The sequence below is a fragment of the Phlebotomus papatasi genome, unplaced genomic scaffold (genome assembly GCF_024763615.1).
Source record: "Phlebotomus papatasi isolate M1 unplaced genomic scaffold, Ppap_2.1 HiC_scaffold_193, whole genome shotgun sequence".
In the NCBI taxonomy this organism is placed as follows: domain Eukaryota; kingdom Metazoa; phylum Arthropoda; class Insecta; order Diptera; family Psychodidae; genus Phlebotomus; species Phlebotomus papatasi.
In genome coordinates this window covers 19,084-38,207 of record NW_026604432.1, presented here as the reverse complement: position 1 = coordinate 38,207, position 19,124 = coordinate 19,084, and the positions used below count along the sequence as shown (strand labels likewise).

At 34.3% G+C, this 19,124-nt stretch overlaps 3 protein-coding genes across 5 annotated transcripts; 1 reads left to right on the top strand and 2 right to left on the bottom strand.

The window, feature by feature from the left end:
- Positions 1 to 801: 801 nt before the first annotated feature.
- Positions 802 to 11,930, bottom strand: LOC129808914 (sesquipedalian-1-like). Of its 3 annotated transcripts, none has more exons than XM_055858821.1 (4): positions 11,823 to 11,930; positions 11,400 to 11,761; positions 11,155 to 11,338; positions 802 to 1,085 (listed from the first exon to the last, which is right to left on the bottom strand). In XM_055858821.1, exons 2-4 carry the CDS (start codon positions 11,751 to 11,753, stop codon positions 1,051 to 1,053), a joined length of 573 nt encoding a protein of 190 aa, XP_055714796.1. In that variant the 5' UTR covers positions 11,754 to 11,761; positions 11,823 to 11,930; the 3' UTR covers positions 802 to 1,050. The 3 variants fall into 3 exon arrangements, with proteins under 3 accessions (XP_055714796.1, XP_055714794.1, XP_055714795.1); XM_055858819.1 differs by lacking the exon at positions 802 to 1,085 and adding an exon at positions 10,706 to 10,964; XM_055858820.1 differs by lacking the exon at positions 802 to 1,085 and adding an exon at positions 10,706 to 10,961.
- A 1,536-nt stretch (positions 11,931 to 13,466) lies between these two features.
- Positions 13,467 to 14,793, bottom strand: LOC129808913 (uncharacterized). Its single transcript, XM_055858818.1, has 2 exons — positions 13,660 to 14,793; positions 13,467 to 13,588 (listed from the first exon to the last, which is right to left on the bottom strand). The coding sequence occupies exons 1-2, from the start codon at positions 14,033 to 14,035 to the stop codon at positions 13,467 to 13,469; spliced, it is 498 nt and encodes a 165-aa protein (XP_055714793.1). The 5' UTR covers positions 14,036 to 14,793.
- A 2,952-nt stretch (positions 14,794 to 17,745) lies between these two features.
- On the top strand, positions 17,746 to 18,794 carry LOC129808911 (rhythmically expressed gene 2 protein-like). Its single transcript, XM_055858815.1, has one exon. The coding sequence runs from the start codon at positions 17,914 to 17,916 to the stop codon at positions 18,682 to 18,684; it is 771 nt and encodes a 256-aa protein (XP_055714790.1). The 5' UTR covers positions 17,746 to 17,913; the 3' UTR covers positions 18,685 to 18,794.
- The last annotated feature ends 330 nt before the right edge of the window (positions 18,795 to 19,124 follow it).

Genomic DNA, 19,124 nt, shown 5'->3' with positions numbered 1-19,124 from the left:
AGTGATCATTATTTTTCGATCTAATGACAATGACAGTGATGAACCGGTAGCTGAAAGTTATCTGGGTTCTCTATGACTGACTTGAAGTTGAAGGGATCCCTTGCATCTCAGTATGTAGTTAGTCAAAATTTTAATTTTTGACTAACTAACTCTGTTTTGCTGCCAGATGTTTCCTGATTCTTAAACCGGTAAATCCATCTAAGAAATTTTGTGAAAAGTGCACTCAAAAATCTTAATTAAAAACAATTGAACATGAAATATGGGGTTTCTGTACCTTAATCCAATCGTCTAAAATTTATAAAACATTCCCTCTGATTTCTTGGTGTTCAATCAATTTCAAGCTCTTTTTGTTCCGGAAATATTTTTTTCTCAAATTACCTGAGAAGTGTATGAAAAGTGAAATTATTTCCAGGACTTTTGCATTTAAAATTGACAATTTTGTAAGCTATTTCATACCACCCGAAAGATTTTTCTCGCCCACCACAATTTTAAAAGAAAATTTCCACTTCTTGTGAAAATTAACTAGAAAAAATATCTCCTACCAAGAAATCGGCTTGATTGACTAAAGTGCCAAAATGACAAGGTATAAGTGACAGTTTGGATATTGAAATCTTTATTTGCGTTTCTTCGACTTTTTATCCAAGATCGCAGAATGCCAAATCTTGAAATTTTTAAAATCTGTATTTTAAAACTTTATCTTTATCTTTATTCGAAGAATAGAGCCCTATATCTCATTTTTTTAATACAAAGCCAAGCGACAGACCCTGGAGGACGCACTAAGGACTAAAAGGGATGTCAAAGTGTGATAACATTGCTATATTGATGGAATATTTCAATGTTACAAAGAAAAAACGTTGGTGTATAATGGATCATAATGACTCACCTACCAATGTACAGTTGGTCTGATTTGGTTCTTATACTGTTTTTTGTCTTATTTTCTTACAACAAAGTGAAACAAAGAAGATAAATACAAAGAGACACACTTATTCAAAAGATCAGAAGAATTCACAAAAGGAAGAAGAAACCATTTGAGACTCAAAGCTGTGTGTTTTAAAAGTGCGACTCTAGAGGCTGTCGTCCTTTGGCTAAATGAATAATAACAAATTGATAGAAAAAAAATAATTAGGAATTTGCAAACTAAATTCATTTTTTATTAGAAAAATATTTTTGCAATTTACAATCACTGGAGTTCAGAAAATAATATAATTAAATTTTATTTAAATAGGGGAAACTGGGGCACCACCAAACACGGGGTACCACCAAACACTGCGATTTTTTAATCGAATATTGGATATCAGAGGATAAGACCTACAGGAATTTATAGGCACTATAGGGATGCTTGTCCACTGAAGGAATGGTCGAGATAGTCCAAGCAGTTTAGAAATAAAAATTACTGTTTGGTGGTACCCCGTGTTTGGTGGTGCCCCAGTTTCCCCTACTTTTGATTTCTCTTATAAATATTTATTAGAAGAGGATTGAAGATAATTGTGCGATTTTTGTTGGAATAATTCAATCCTTATTGTGCGTTATATTAAGTTAAAGTTTGATCTTCACATGGGGATTCGGATCAGTTGCTCGAAGCGATCAAAGTTTTTGCTAAAACACCTTATTCAGCTCAGTCATGCCTTGAATTACGCATTGTCTGAATAAAATTAATATATCAACAGCGTCTGAAAATTAATTTAAACCAATTTGGAACAATTTGGAAAATCACATTACGATTAAATCTTCCCCCTAAACCAGCTGATCTAAGTTCTAACTAACACGTAATACTTATTGTACAGGGAGTTCCGCCTTAAGTGAAAACGGATTGAAAGAATTTGATATGAATTGCCTACAATTCGGAGCTTTTATAAAATAATTTTTGAATTGCCCCCAAAATGTATGCAAATACTTTTCACGCGTAAATTTAAAATATATTTCTTATGAACAGTTGGCACTGAAAAATTTGCGAATGAACCCAGCAACGATAGAGTTCCCGGTTCGACATGCCATGACGGTGGCGGCCTCCCAAATGGTCAGAAAGTGATGGCCACCAAGGAGAACTATTGTTTCAACTGTGTTCGCTTTTTCTCATGCCATAAAGATTTATATTAACTCTTTCGCGTCTTTAGGGTCATATATGACCCGGGGAAAAAAGTTTCTTTTTGGCTATTTACATTAATTGAAATCTAACTGGAGTCTTGAGAAAATGAGCCAAGAATCTTACATCCTTCTATTATGATGTCGTGCACGAACAGATAGATTTCAATTAATGTAAATACCCAAAAAAAACTTTTTTCTCCGAGTCATGACATTACCCTAAAGACGCGAAAGAGTTAAAGCGAACCCTGTTCCGAACACGTTCGTTGAACAGTGTTCAAACAGGGAACTTTCGTTGCTGGGAAATGAAATTGGCGTCGAAAATATTTGCATACTTCACGGCGTTTCCGTATCTTATTACCAAGATATCTCCTGCAGGTATGCAAATTTTCTCTGTCACTGGAGTTACATGGGTTTTTTCGGTCCCGAAAATGTCATTCAAAGCGGAACACCCTGTAAATCTCTCAGACCAGACTCTTCATTTTGTTTTTAATAAAATGTACTTTTTTGGAAAGCATTGATGAAGATACAGAATCAATATAACATCCTCCGAAATTTAATTAGTCTAAAATTTAAAGGAAAATACTAGATCCTCAAAGTAAAATCCGCCTTTTTTATCAAAAAAAAAAAAAAAACGAAAACTTTCGGAAGAAAACCGAAAAATATTTTTTTTAAACCGATTTTTGGCGTGTCGAATTTCACCTGTGACCACAAAAACTGAGATTGTAAAGAATCTCTGCTAATAACGAATCAAATCCATCAAAAACTAGTTTTTTTTTTAAGTTTATCTCATTGGCCCTAGCGATTTCATTCATTTTCGTCACTCTAGAAGACTCAATATTCAGTGGAATTGTTTAAAATTGGTTTTCTTGAAAGGTCTTGAAATTTCGAACTCGGTTTCATTAGCCTGAATCGGTAATGTTCAAATGGTAAGAGATATCGACTTACGGTCTTCGGAAGTGAACTTTTTTTTTGCATTTCCTCGAACAGTTTTTTTTGCATTTTCTCCTTTTCCCTCCAAAATCACATTTATGAGTTTATCTTTAAATTGGCCTTAGCGATTTCATTTATTTTCGCATATGTTGCACATCAACTTTAGGTGAATATTTCGTCTATAGACACCTATGACCGGAAAATTCATCATTTTGAATTTTCGAAGGTCAAATTTTAACCACTTTAGGAGGATAAAATTCTCAACCAATTTGGTCATATTTGAGTTTTTTGGTCTCGAAAAATTAGTCTCGGGGCCATTGGTTTCGTATAAATACACTAAAAACATTGAGAATCTTTGTAAGAATTTAAAAAAAAAATGAAATGTTTTGGAAAATATTCCATCTTGTCACTGACAACTGAGCAACACGGTCGGCAACATAATTTTCGTAGTTCCGCTCTTCACCACCATGAACGCAAAACAGTGTCCTTCACATATATTTGGTAAGGGGTATTTTGTATGGGAGCTTCTTAAATATGAAAGATAGAGGTTAATTGAGGCTATAATCCACGCTTACTTGGTCAGACGGGATATGACAAATTGGGTTCGAATCTTAGGACAGCTTTTTCGAAAATGCGATTATGTAGCCGTGACATTGTCATTTCAGCTCACGTGACATTGTCACAGAAGTCACATATTCGAGATTTCTGGCAATTCAAATGACAATGAATTTTGTTAAACAAATCAACCAAGACGACTGTATATTCATAAAATCATCAAGTAAAGGGATTTTATTAAAAATTCAATGAATTGCATTTTCGAACTCATGATATGACAAAAAAAAAGCTCGAATGGCATTGTCAGGTTTCGAACTCACGCGTGACAACGCCACGAAAATTACAGAATTCCCCTTCTGAGCTATAATCTAAAACGTCTCGACTGTATTTTCGGTGTTTATGAAGCGATTTCTATGAAATTTTAGTCGAGAGAACCTTAAGAGGATAATAAAGCCAGAAAATGGCGGCTCCATACAAAAACCCAAAATTAAAAGTGTATCAAGTCTTACAATTTTTGAGATATTTCTTTGAAAATTTAACTGAGGGTAGTTTTTTATATTATCTTTTAATTCTATGTTTTAATTTTTTGAAAAACGGTTTTCCTTTCGTAATATAATTTTCCAAACATTCGTATACTCCTAAAACATGCCACAAAGAGGCTGCATTATCTCCTAGAATATGAAAGATAGAGAGGTATATTTTTTTTTTAATTTTGTTCGTAAAGACATGCTCTATAAAATGCCTGTTTCACTTCTTTCACTTTTCATACAAATTTTCCAAGTATTTTTCAATTGAAAATTGTCCAAAAAATGACAGTTTTCATTGCATCTTTGTACCGAGAATATAATTTTTTCCGAATAAATAATTATTTTTGTACCAATCTACATTTCATTAGCTTTCAAATGGTACATTAGAATTGGAAAAACTCCTAACAGTTTTTTTGCAATTAAATTTTAAACAACATGCTGCAAATTGGAAATTTTCATGAGCTTTTGATAGCTTTCCGAGCTTCCGAGAAATTCTACTCAAAACTGTTCAGCAATTCGCCACAAGATAACGCGTGGATTTTTGGTCGCATTTTTCACCATGTCTTTCCTTTTCTCTCTGACCTTCAGCACGCCTGCAGTTTTTTTCGATCAGGCGGAGGAGAAAAAAAATGCAAAACAACAAAACTCATCCACTGTGTGAGAAATCTTATGAATTACAGCTGAGCCAATTTTTATGATTTTCACGATCAGTTTTGTTCTTTCAAAAAATTGTAGAAAATCGTAAAAATTATGAATCGTCAATCATCATGGGCATTTCACAAAACCAGCTAATATCGGTGACTACAAAATATGCGGATATAATTTTTCTCGGAGAAGAAACAAAGTCAGTGATAAGCCTAAATGGGCTTATGCTATGTGTGATTCTTTCATTGCAAATTCGAATTGGGGGCAAAATCGAAGTCCAGTCCAGATGACCTGATGCTAGCTGAGATTCATTACAGGAAACCTCGAATGCGTGCAACTCGAGGTCGTTGAAAATTGAAGAGTGCAAATTCGATTGTCAGAAATGTACAAAAATACATGTAAAACTTTAATGCCAAAATGGGTCAGAAACTATTCCGCAATCCGCGAAAAAATCCACAGCCCGGGAAAATCCACAATAAATTCTGCCGGCTGCGTAAATCCGTGAGAAATTCTTCGGTCCGCAAAAGATTCCGCAATCCGCGAGAAATTTCGCGGTTCGCGAAAATTCGTGAACGATTCCGCGATCCGAGAAAATCCGGGAGAAACACCGCGATCCACGAAAATACACGAAAAATTCCGCGGCCCACTAAAATCCACGAACACACCGCGATCCGCGAAGTTACAAAATAAACATAAAAGGAGCGAAAAAGCATAATAGTATTTCGAGATAATTGAGAAAAAACTGAGTTTTTACACATTTTTCAAAATATCTCAGGAACCGCCGATTTCTAAAAATTCGGTTGCTCATTTGCGGCATCAGGGTTTGCTCCAAATATATACTCTTTATTAGTAGGTGCGATTATGAAAGAATCGCACCTAAAAGTATAGTGTTCACGAGTTTGACGATTTCGGGAAGTTTCTTCCCCGGAAAAAAATCGACACATATAATCATTCGAGGAGAGATGGAACAGTGAGAGAAATGGACCACTTCGCCTCCTGCCTACACCTTATTCACAATCTCCACCTCATTTGGTCTATTTGTGCCCTTCAACATTCTACTGGAAACCCCCAAGTTACAGCTTTCTACCTTTAAAATTGTACGAAAAAATTAAAATTGAATTTTTTTGGATGTCTGAAAAATGGCCAAAAATATTTATTTCGTCATAAGAATACGTGTATTTGGGGGTTGAGGAGAGATGGAACTTAATAGTTTTGGCAACACTTCCGGTGTGAATTTTGATCAATGTTCTTCAAAATCTTTTCAAGTAAATCTTAGATATTATTTTCCCAAAATTTATGGTAAGATTGATTTGATACACTCAACGAAATTGCCATCGAAGTAATATGAGCCACATATTCCACAAAATAAATCATTTATACTGAAAAAATATAATAAACCCCAATAAATTCAATGAAATAGTGTTCATGTCTAAAATCACTATTCTAAATTAATAAAATAAACTAGAAATGTTTTGCTAAAATTAGGGGTGTTCCATCTCACGCGCACTTTTTTTGAGTGTCTCAAAATGCAACTTCTTTTAAATACTATTTTTCGAAGTGACTTTTTTCGTCTAAGCTTTTCTAATATTGATATTTGAAATTTAGAGTCTTCAAATGATAAACCAGTGAGATTCGTCTTTGTCTCGCATTCAAAACGCATCCGCAATATTGAATATAAAAAAGGTGTTCCATCTCTCCTCGAATTAAATCTGTATAAAAACTTGTAAAATGAAAAATGTACAAAATGGCGAAGAAAAACCGGTACATCAAAATAAATAAATAATAAAATAATGTTCCAAAAATTAGCTCGTCCACGGACACAGAAGTTTTTGGAAAAAATTTGTGCTTTCTACGAGACTCAATAAGATACCTAATATGAAAACGAATTTTTTCCGCAACGTGGCTCATCCATGAACACTGAAAATTTTCGGAACAAATTTGTACCCTCCAGGAGTAACGAAAAGATACTCAATATTAGTAACTAATTTGTTCCGAAAGTCACCATCGCAGCGAGGAAGACGTTAAATTTGTGGCATTTTTCAAGCTATAATATTTACGGTTTCACTTTTTTTAATTTGAGATTCCCGAGATTTCTTCCCCTCCTGCTACCAGCACTCGCATGTGATTTTGTAATGCACAAGTCTGTATAAAACACTGTTAAGCTGAATTTTATTTGATGTTCCTTATGAACTTTCGCCATCGAAATCCATTTCGACTGAAGTACAGACCTTAACTGTTAGACGAAACGGACGAGATCTTTTAAATTGCATTAATTTGTTCCCGATAATTGGAACTAAATGTCTATATTTGGTTCCGACTTTTAGCAACAAATTTGTACTTCTTAAGAGAGACAAAAGGATTCCCCATATTATTAACGATCTTTGTTCCAAAAATTAAATCGTCCACGGACACCGAAAATTTTTGAAACGAATATGTTACAAATGTAGGGATAGTATTTTTATGAAAAAAATCTACAAATTTGTTCCTGACAGTGGGAACAAAACAGTAGAGCGCAACAAAATTCTATTCCAACTCACAGATCAAATTTGTATAAAACGAAATCTACTGAAATTTGTAGGTATTCCACGGTATCGAAACGGTTCTAAAAGAAAACTTACCCAATTGTCACTATTCTTAACAAAACCGTGAGGAAAAATATTGGAACGAATAAATACCTTTTCTAGGTACATATTTGTCCTGTAACAAATTGTTCTAAAGAAAATTTTTACCAATATTTTCGTCAGTGTCCAAAAGTTTTTACTGTGATTGTGCAATTTGCTAACAATACTACAATTGGACTTCAGATAAAAATTAGTTATAGTTTCATAACTGGTTTATTATATGGATTCATAATCAATTATACCCTTTTCAGAATTGTAAGAAATTGCATGACCTTTGGAACTATACCAAATGTCACCCTATTCGGTTTATAAAAATACGCTCTCTAGAGCATTTTTAACCTTTGACCTTGAAAAATCTTTAATTCGACAGTATTTTCTTATATGAAATTATCACCGAGTCGGCCTCTAAAACATATTTAAAAATAAAAAAAAATCGCAGGATGCGTTTTTAAAGATTCCCAAGAAGAACACGGTTTTTGGAAAGAATGAAGGAAAAATAAAGGTCATGTTAATTATTTATTAGTTTGACCTGCCAATATTATAAAGTTTTTAAATTTCGAATCGTAAGGGATAGGGGAAAGAACTCTCCTTTCGAACGTTCATGCCTTCGAATACCGTGATTTTTCTTTTATTTTTCCTAAGAGACTTATAAATAATTATCACATAATCATAAATATTGATGATAAGCTAACTAATATTTAATAGAAATGTGTAAGTCTCTTACGAAAAATAAAAGAAAATTCACATTATTCGAAGGCATGAACATTCGAAAGGAGAGTACTTTCCCCTACCAAAAAAGGCCAAAAAATAAACCTGTTTCCCCCTATCTTTTAAATGTGTCAAATGCAATTTGTCCTTTGAAGAAATAGAAATTTTGGACTATGAAGAAAATAAAAAAAGAAATTTTGTCACTTGAAAATTTAATTTTTTTTATCAATTTTTAGAGACAAAGATATACGTAAAACATGTATGTCTCATTTTTCTCTCCTTCACAAAATCTCATAATGCATCCCAAGGCTAAAATCCGCCTTTGGGTTTTCAACCTTTTTCAATGAGTTTTTTGTGTGCTCTGGGGAGCGCTTCGCAGAAGGGTAGACAGACAGACGATGAGCGTGAACAAAAAACAGTAGAAAAAACGAGACAACTGATGGCGCGTGATGCCTCTTTTCACCACCAGGGGACATCACGGATACTTTGAGTAGCTCCGCGAGAGCTTGAATCTGGAGCTTTTTTTTCCTTGACGATGCTCTTAACAATCCAGACCTTTCCAATGGTCGATCCCATCCGTCCCCACTTCAACCCTCTCTACCCCGACCCTTACTATATCCAAATTCGTCGTAACGCTGTCCGTTTGTCCGTCCAGCTGTTGCCAGCTCTAAAGTCCAAACGGTTAGAGATAACGACATGGGACCAAAGGGAGACCCCCCCATAAGTCGACCCAAGGATCGTTAACATGCCCCTCATTTCCCCCCACCCATCCCCTTCTTCGGTTTATTTTTGGATATGTTTTAGAGATCGGTATTTTCGTCCATATATTACAATACCGTTGAATCATTCCTAATAACGGTTTTTCAAGGTCAAATGTTAAAAAAAGCTCTAGAGAGCGTATTTATCAGGCGAATTGGGTCATGTTTGGGCTTATTGGAGAGGTCTTGGAATTTCCGACAAAACTAAACCGGTTCCAATCGGTTTTGAATCGGTAATGAACCGGTAAAACTATTTTCGGGGATCTTTTGAGAGACTTATGAATCGGTTCAAATCGGTTAAGAACCGGTAAACGGTAAATGATGCGAAAGTACTTTTGCGGTATAGCATCTAAGTCACGAGTTTGAGCATTTCGCAAAGCCCAGGACACTTTGCCACCCCTTTTTGTAACAAAAATCTGACAAAAATCCAAATTTAATTTGGAATTTAATTTGGAATTTCCGACAAAACTGAACCGGTTCCAATCTGTTTCAAACCAGTAATGAATCGGTTCACAATTTTTTGTACAAAACTTCAATTAAATATACAGTGCTGTCTCGCTATATGCACAGTTTGGGTACTTTTTTTGACAGTTCTCTCTCTGAGTATGCACAACTTTTTTTGAAATTCCCAACGGTTTTTTTCTTTCTTTTAATAAATAATCATTTTTTATTGTTCTAGAATTTCCTGTGTTATTTTAAATATAATATGAGACAGAAAAAATAAAATTAAGAAAATTAAAAACAAGAAAAATTAGTTACCAAGAAAATAATTTTCTTTATTACTTTGTCAAAATGTAAACAAATTGATTTTGAATGCAACCGACACAAAAGCTGTGCATATAGAGAGACAGCACTGTACTAATGAGCCGTATTTTGGAAAATATTTTGAGTGATTTACAGTAGACTCAATCGTGTGACTCAATCGGCTCTTTTTCAATTGGGCGACAAATTTTGATGACAATTTTCACGTTTAATTATGAAGCTAATTCGCTCAAATTCGCTGTAGTTCTTCCTATTTTATTATGATTCTTTATAATTGAGCGCTTTTTGTGGAATTTACAAAGGCTTTGACGCTAATTTCTATCGCTAAACCGGATAACATTTTGCCCCATATTCCCGATTGAGAGAGAGTCTACTGTATAAATCGGTTCAAATCGGTTGTGAACCGGTAATGAACAGGTTATGAACCGATAAGTAATTTTTGTCCTAAAATTAATTTTATTACTCTTAAAATTATTTTAAGGGATCTTTAGAGTGACTTTTGAATCGGTTTAAATCGGTTGAGAACCTGTAACCCGTAAATGATGCGAAAGTACTTTTTAGGTTTAGCATATAAGTCACGAGTTCGAGCACTTCGCAAAGTCTAGGATGCTTTGCCACCCCTTTAATTTTGCGATATTGTTCCTGTCCGAAATGACCAAACTCTCCCCTATGCAAAGGATAAATAATTCTGAACCCCAGTGATAATTATCCTATGAATTAAAATGCATACTAATGCATCAACTCAAAGGATATTATAAATATTTTATATATCTTTAAAATTTTTATAATTCCTAAAAAATCAGATCAATAACAATAAAATCTCATGCATCAAATAACCAACCTTTCAAAAAGCGATTCAGTATTGTGAGTGCGCGGACTAATACACAACGTACAATAACTTTTGTTTAGTAAACATGTTTTTGACATTTCATTGAGAGTGAGATATAGATCTAGTCATCTCGCTCATTCTCATGGGAAATTTTGAAAACATGTTTACAAACAAAAATTATTGTGCGTTGGTCATAAACTAAAGAAGCTATAGAACACAAATAAAAATAGGGACGCAAAGTAAATTTTACAAAATAAAGAAAAAAACTATGCAAAAGAGAAATGGGACGTTCAAGAAACAAACATTTTAATTTTTTTCTGCATTAAATATTGTTTTAAATTCGAGTCATTTTATTTTTAGAGATCGATTAGTGGACTTGGATCGGTTTTTGTTGTCACTTCTTCCGTTTTACGGCGATTCATTTCCTGCACAAAGGACTTTCCTAGTTCTTCGTGGATAGATTTGAAAAATCCATCATTTTCTGTTGCTTGAATATTATTCGGTTGGGGTCCAGAAGATGCTTCCGCCGAGGTGGAAGACTCTGCTGATTCACATAATAATATTTAAAAGATAACAAAAACGAAAGGAGAGATAAGAATAACTCATATCAAAAGACAAACACATTGAACAAATTGCAGAGAAAGCACACAAAAAAAATGATAGAGGCTTCAATTAATGTGATTAGCACAAAACATGAATTTTTAAGGCCAGGAGAATCTCTATGGGGAACATACCTGGTGAAGATTGGCAGACACGAGGAGATTGAGTTGCTGTGGAATTTGGCACTGGAGGAGCTACCCGATTGAATGGGTTTTGTCGTCGAGGTGGAGGTTTTGGCGTGATGCTTGAGGATTGTGTTTCTGGTGGTTCAACATTTTTCTCATCCAACTCTCCGAGTTGTCTCTGCAGTTCAGCCACCTGTCAACAAATCATCCCCGTAAATGCCTCTCCTGCACTGAACTCTCTCCAAATGACATACCATCAATTTCATATATTCGTAGCCAGCACACGTGAGAGCCTTCATCCACTTCTCCATAACTTCCTGGCTTTCAGCGCACAAATGATATGTCCTGTTATTAATTCCATGGAATACAATTTGGAAACCATAATTATCACCATCCTCTGCCAATTCTATCGTACATCCTTCCAGCACAATCACACCAATTGGTTCTTTATCTCCCTTCTTCTCAAAATAAAACAAGAGATTGCCTTTCAGGACAAACCACCGTCGTTGCCAAGATTTATTGACTTCGCCCCTTTTGTTCAGATACCCTTCCAAGTCTGACGGCGGAGTTGTGGCGAACAAACACAGGTTTTTCTCATTGATCTTCATGGTTTCCCCTAAAATTCAACAAAATATTTATTAATCAGAAGTTCATTTGTCATTTTATGCAATTTTTACCTCAATTAACATCGATAATTCAAAGAAAATAATAAATTTCAACACACAAAACACCGAGTTAAATTTTTATTTTGGAGGAGTGCCGACTGACATTATTGGACATACAGCGCCACATGCGGTGAACACTGAAAAGTATAGCTAAGTGGATTTCCAAAATTTCATGAAATCTTGAAACTGTTCCCAAATTAGGGATATGAAAAATTAAATTTTAAAAATTGCATTTTTTTTAATTAGAATCATAATTAAAATTTGTAATGCCTAGGTAAACTTATTTTAAATGAGATTCTTAACACTTCAAAGAACCCTAACTAAAAGTGTCACGGAAGGACCAAGTGGCAGCCGCTGCCACTTATCGGATTTTACATAATATTTTAATATTTTTACAAATATTTTAACATTCGGAGCCTCAGTCAGTTCTTTTCTGGTGTCTGAATCAGAAATTTCACCTCCTTGGGTACTGTATCTAAAGATTTTTAACCATTCGATGTTTTCATTTTTATCAGAATCATGGAGTAAGGGAAAGTGGTCTGCCTTTGAATGCGGCAGCCTTTGAATATTTCAATTTTTCTCTTATTTTTCAAAGCAGAAATTCTACATTATGAACAATAATTAATACTATTAACTATTTTCTATTAACTTCGCTTAACAAAATGGATTTTGAGCTTTGGTAAATAAGAGAAAAATTGAATAATTCCCATAATTATTCATATTTCATACATATTTCCCAATTCAATATTTCCCATAATTCTTCTCAATAATTTGCAAAAACACTTTCAATTTGTTCTTTTAAGGCTTTTATACACTAACAGTCAAGAAAATTACATCTGCAGAACGTCAAAGTCCCATATAAAATGCATATCGTCAGTTAAATCAGCATTTGTCGTAACTTCCTTTTGACAACTTTTCAGGAGACGAAATTTTCAGTTCAGCATTATTTTTCTTAAAAATGAGCCCCGAATGCGATGCTTTTGAGTCAAAATAATAAAAGTAGCACTAATAAACTGTAAGTTAGTTCGAGAAAATCTTTATAAAATGATTTAAAAGCTGAGATATTGAGATATATGTCAGAGGAAACACAATAAGATTTTATCGTAACTTCCACCGTTTATAAAGCCGTAACTTCAATATATGGCGATTTTGGAAGTTACGACAAATTTCACCAGCGCAACATAACAATGCCTATAAATAACTTGAGGAGAATATTTATCAAAAAAAAGAAATTAAACAAAACAAACAATAAATTCAGTTCTTTATTTTTCATCTTTTATTGGTTTCAGTTCTTGAAATTTTTGTTTATAAAAATACTGCTCTTCTTTTGGAATAAAATCCAAAATGCTTTTCAAATCCTTCCTTTTTTTCCATAGAGAGCTGAACTCCGAAGCGCATTTTTTTCAGTTGCATCTCAAACAGATTTGGTGGTGTTGCAGACTTCCTTTTCCTTTTGAATATTGGTACAACAGTCCAATCCTCTTCCTTGTTGTGAACGTCCACTTTCTGTGGACGTTCCGGAAAACACATAAAATGTGTTTTCTCGTTATCATGGAGATTCCAGAAGCTTTTAAAAATCTTCTGGCGCTCTTCTTCTGTTAATTTTTCTCGACATTTTCGCCTGCAGACTTCTTTGCACGGCGGTTTCATTTGTCTTTAAGGGATAATGATACCATTTCTGTTTACGTATTCCTCACCTTTATCTCTTGACGCTTTTCTCAAATTCTGTGCCCATGAATCAGGCTTTGCTCTTTTCTTCCGAACTGGTAATTTGACATCTGAAATAAATCAAGAAATTGCAAAATTTTGGATTAAAAACAATCAATTCATGAGAAATAATGATTCTTACCGTCCCAGACTTCTTCGTTTTCTGCCTCTTCTTTATCCCTTTTTATCGTATTAGAATTGTTTTCAGAATCATCTGGCAGCGACTGGATGTGTTCCAACACACTCCCAGATTCACTTGGAGGCTCTGGACCAACTTCAAGAAGGATAGAAAAGTTAAGTTCAGGGACAAAAATTCCTCTGTCTACACTTCCACTTTCGGCATCATTAAGATCGTCCGGATCCCTTACTACAGTATTCAAGGGTGGTTCTGTAACATCTGACTGCAAATTGATAAGGTCCACTTCATTCCCGAAATAATCCCGGAAGTCTCGGAGCTCTGAATCACCTTTAAATTTGAGAGAATCCTGAAGAATTTGCCCATCTTCCATGGACGACATAACCTCAATTACCACACTTTGCACTGAAAAACATATTACGATGTTTTTTAATATTGCACAAATAATATTTCCAGCCTAAATAATAATTATTTCACACAATAATTACCTTTTGATTCTAAATTTTCACAATTTTTCACGATTATATACAATTTTGTGTCCCACCGCGTCGCGTCACTTGCATTGTTTAGAGACCAATAACAGAGAGGCATTTACTTCGCATTGTGCTCTCTTTTAATAAATGGAAAAAATTTGCATTTTTAACAAAATCGCAAAATGGTCATAAAAAAATCTAAGAGTGAACAATACATATTCTCTTATAAATTTATTATAAAAATGATTTACATTTGTAATTTTAAAATTCTCTTTGAGTCTTTAAAAAAGAATTCATAATTATTTTTTTGAGATGAATTACAATATCGCTTCAAATTTCAAATAGTTTCTCTGAGCTTCCGAAGTTACGATAAATGTTGAAAATAGAATGCATATTATTGTGACAGTTACGAGAAAGTTACGAGAAATGCTGATTAGAGAAAATTTTGTATGAAAATTTATCGTAACTTCATCAAAAATGGAAGTTACGAGAAATGCTGATAAATTTTATCAAATTTAATGTAGTTACGATAATTTTTATTTAAAATAATTTTTAATTGAGGTTTAGAAGTTTTTATTTCTCAAGTTAGTTTAATAAACAAAATTACGCAGATTCCAAAAATGTATATATCACAAAATCGCAAAAATGAAGTTACGACAAATGCTGATTTAACTGACGATATGGCAGCAACTGCCACTTGGTCCTTCCGAGTGCAGTTTTTTGTTTTTGCAATATATTTACACTAATATTTAATTTTTATTAAAAATTTTATAACGAAAAAATAGCCAGATAAATTCTGCACGCATTCAATCAGGTCTCCAGGCGAAATAATATATTCTTCACTATAAAGAATAAAATTGAAAATTAAATTGGCAGCGGCTGCCACTAGGGTCCTTCCAAGTGTTAATGTGACACAATTCCAAAGGAGCTGAATATTGGTTTAACCCTTTAAGGACGAGAAGCTTTTCGCTGAGCGATATTCAACAAAATCAAGTTTCCCTCGATATTTTAGCCTAAATAAGAGATTTACGGTTAATAAGAAATTTTCCCATCCCTAGGAGTCCTGGAAAGCTATGGGTCATATATGACCCAATCGTCCTTAAAGGTAAAAAAGCACAAAATTTTCCAAACGACTAGTTTACTCGTTTGCTCTGTTATTTTTGAAAGATAAATAACTTGAATATATTTGTAATAATAAAAAAATATATTTAGAGCACGAGTAAAAATTAAAACGATCATAAATTAATTTTAAAAAATCTCATTCAATTTTTGATCTCAAAGACTCTTGAAGATTTGTACACAAAAACAATAATTTTTATGAAAAAATGTATTATTGTTTACTTCATTTTTAATTTTTATGATATTCATCGAAACAAATTTCGCATACTGGTAAGGTAATACAGAGATAAATGTCGTAATCCTCACAAATATAATTGGTCTTATAACCCTTTTTTCTAATAGAACCATGTGCACCTCAGTTTTCTTCGAAACATGTTTGATGGTAATGGGTAGGTGCAATGTTGTTTGTCTCTAGGAATTTAAGACGCACAGTTGCACATTGCTGTGGATCCGGGAGGTTCTTCCGGAGTTGATGCGTTTTCGATGAAGACTTCAAAGTCCACTTCATCCACGTCTTGTTCCAAATATATTATGTCGCTTTCGTTTAGGACAAGATTGTCGGTATCATCGCTATCTTCCGGGCATAATTTGTGGATGATTTCGGGTTCATTAATCATGAAATTTTTTTTTCCATTTTTGAAGTCATCTGATAAAGAGTAAAAAGTTATGAATTTACAACATATACGCAGAAGTATCTTATAAATTATACAAATATTACCTTCTTCAGTCAGTATTGCACTGGGAAATCTCAGCTAATTGAAATATCACACAATATTACACGAATAATTAACTATTTTGCGCACACATAAACAAAAACATGGAACAGTCTAACCTCAAATCTTCGGAAATCCACTAGACAAATTCGGTGTTTTTTACCTTTAGGGACGATTGGGTTATATATGACCCATGAAAATTATGAAGCTTTTCTGAAAATACCAATAAACTATAATTTTTATTTTGTTGAGAAATATTATGTATAGTTATTATAGTTTCTAGTCCCAAGAGGTTTTTGCTTAAAAAAATTAGAAATATTAAAAATATTAAAATTCAAGCACCAACGTGAAAATTTGAAAATTCGTTATATTTGAGCTCAAATATTTTTTATATAGCAAATAGCTGGAGATTTGCAAAAAATATCCTAGATTCCTACATCTTTCTACTTTGTGATTTGGTAAAAACATTAGAAAGAAATAACTTTAGGTAGTCAGGAAAAATTGTTTTCTCTATGGGTCACGGTTGACCCAATCGTCCTTAAAGGGTTAATTATCGCGCTGCCACAAATTTTAGATCAAGAAAACTGCATGAAATCGAAATTCACATCACTTTCTTTCTCATACGCATTGAATCTAATTCTTTTGCGCTCAAAAATATATTGAACTAAATTAAATTGATCTGATGTTTAAACGAAGACGAAGAGTCCGGAAGAGTGGGATACACGTATGCAAAACTTTTGAGAAAGACAGAGATGTGTGAATTTCGATTACATGAAATTTTCCTGATTTAAAAGATGTGCCGGAGGAACCATTAAAATCAGAGGTGTGCAAGAACCGTAGAAACCGAATATACGAAGTATAACCGAATATATGAGTGTAAATGTAAATTTTGTCTTTTTACACGAAAAAATGGAATTTAATATTTGAATGAAAAACCTACAAATTATTATTATAATTTGGATGGGCTCCGTCACAAAATAATGGATGAGTAAGTGTATGCCAGTATGCCAGAATGCACATTGCATATTGGTTAGATTTAGAATAGATGAATGAATGATTATATGAGAGTTTTTGTATGATGTAAAAATTAACGACATAACAACATGCCTGTAGTTGCAAAAGCTCCGACACGTGCGACAGATCCGGATAGATACCATCCCTCAGAAAATTTTTTAACGCAACAGTGTCTTGCTCATCTAGTAAATTTGTTTTATTTATAAAGTTTGGGGTTCAGAGTATCAATTAATACTATCCCATTCCCTACTTCCACCTCCACAATGTGAGCCCTGGACTCCAGTCGAAATTTTCGGTTAGAGACTGACAGAAGAGGGGACCGTCAGTCTGAACTATATTTCTCAGACTTCGGTGGATGAAGATTTGTTACGATGTTTAGGTCGTTGGTCGTTATTAAAGGGTGGTGTGCGGAAGAGTGAGCATTCTACTTGCTAACAAACTTGTCAAAAACTTAAAGCCAAAAATCTGTATACTTGTACAGTATTCCTTGCGATGATGTACAAGGAGTACTAACCCCATCCAATGGGAAAATTGAAAACGACAGTTTTAATTATTTCAAGATTTTTTTTTATCAATCACATCTAGAATCAAGGAGAGGTGTCTCTTGGTTGGATTGGAATTTTGGGACAAAAATTTCGGCAGTTTAAGTTTGAGCCCGATCGGAGGACATGAAATTTTGGAAGCTTGGAAAATTTCAAGAAACCTTAATATTAGGCTAAATTTTCAAAGAAAAGTTTTCAATTAAATTTCACGTTGAAAATTTAAAACCCTTTTACCGTATCACTTTACAGCAGATTTGTTTACAAAATAGACATAAAAAATATTACATAAAATCTTCCAAAAACATTAGTTTTTGAGAATGCTTATCTAATTAAATAACTCTCGATAGTGTGAAATTTCACGGTGTAATCCTATTCCGGAAAGACAAGATTTCCCAAAAGATGAATAAACTCGCGGAAAATCTTGGTCGATTTCGTCTCGTAACCTTTGACATAACAGACACGCTTCTGCGTTTCCGGACATTTCCAGCTTATCAGTATGCAAAGGCAGCTAAGGATTTCGGCTATCCTAATTTGGACCAAGCAAAACTAGCTGACAATTTCAATCGTCACTTCCGGCAAATGGCAGAGAAATACCCTATCTTTGGGTACCATCACTCAGAAATTGGTGGATGGAGAAATTGGTGGCAATTGCTGGTGATCAGGGTATTCGAGTCATCCCATTCTAACATACCGTCCAGGGATCTCGAAAAGATCGCCAATCATCTGATTCACTCCTTTGAGACGAGCGAATGCTGGTGTCGATGTTCTTCCGCCGAAGCTCTTGTTGGTGACATTAAGAAAGAGGGCAAAATCGTGGGAGTGATCACTAATTCTGACCCAAGGATTAGGAGTGTGGTGAAAAATCTTGAATTGCCAGAATTTGACTTCATCACCTGCTCCTATGACATTGGGTACCAAAAACCTAGTCGGGAGATCTTTGGGAAAGCCTTGAGACAGGCAGGTGTGGCTATTACAGGAGATGAATCTCTGCACATTGGCAACACACCACGGCTCGATTTCTTGGGAGCACGCGACGCTGGATGGACAAGTGTCCTCATCACCAACAATTCAGACAGTTGGCGTGAACACTCGGATATTGATCCCAGGAAGACCTTTCCAACACTCAGACAATTTCATGTGGCTCTTAAGGACAAACGATTGAATTTATGATCTTTTTTGCCAAGAAAATCTGGTTGAAAGTGTAATGCTGCTCAAGTGATAATAGAATTCTCTTTTACTTTTTTTTTGTAAAAAGGAGGCAATAAAAATTAATTCTAGTATGCATTTTTTTTGTTTGAGGAAAAGAAAAAAGTCCTGCTTACCCCTTTTTGTTTCCGGATATTCTTCGTGCTTTTATGTTCAGTGCAAGAGGGCGCTTGAGTCACTAAGTAGATTTCCTTCATTTCCTTTGGAGAAAATGTCGCAGACGCCGCCACTTTTTGAGGATTCTCAAGAATCTACCCAGAAAAATGTTTTCGATACAGTGCAAAGAGTTAAAATGGAGATAATAAAGTCCCAGGTTCCATTGGATTCTCATACATTCGTGATAAAGCGAGCACATTCGCAGGAAATCGCTGAATACCCAGCATCCTCTTCCAATATGGCTTCCG

Excerpts from the sequence above, each read along its gene's own strand:
- LOC129808913 (XM_055858818.1), bottom strand. The coding sequence starts at position 14,035 with ATGTCGTCCATGGAAGATGGGCAAATTCTTCAGGATTCTCTCAAATTT. Across the intron at positions 13,589-13,659 it reads AAACGAAGAAGTCTGGGACG|ATGTCAAATTACCAGTTCGG; the intron begins GTAAGAATCATT and ends GATTTATTTCAG.
- LOC129808914 (XM_055858819.1), bottom strand. The coding sequence starts at position 11,753 with ATGAAGATCAATGAGAAAAACCTGTGTTTGTTCGCCACAACTCCGCCG. Across the intron at positions 11,339-11,399 it reads ACGAATATATGAAATTGATG|GTGGCTGAACTGCAGAGACA; the intron begins GTATGTCATTTG and ends ATTTGTTGACAG. Across the intron at positions 10,965-11,154 it reads TGTCTGCCAATCTTCACCAG|CAGAGTCTTCCACCTCGGCG; the intron begins GTATGTTCCCCA and ends TATGTGAATCAG.
- LOC129808911 (XM_055858815.1), top strand. The coding sequence starts at position 17,914 with ATGAATAAACTCGCGGAAAATCTTGGTCGATTTCGTCTCGTAACCTTT.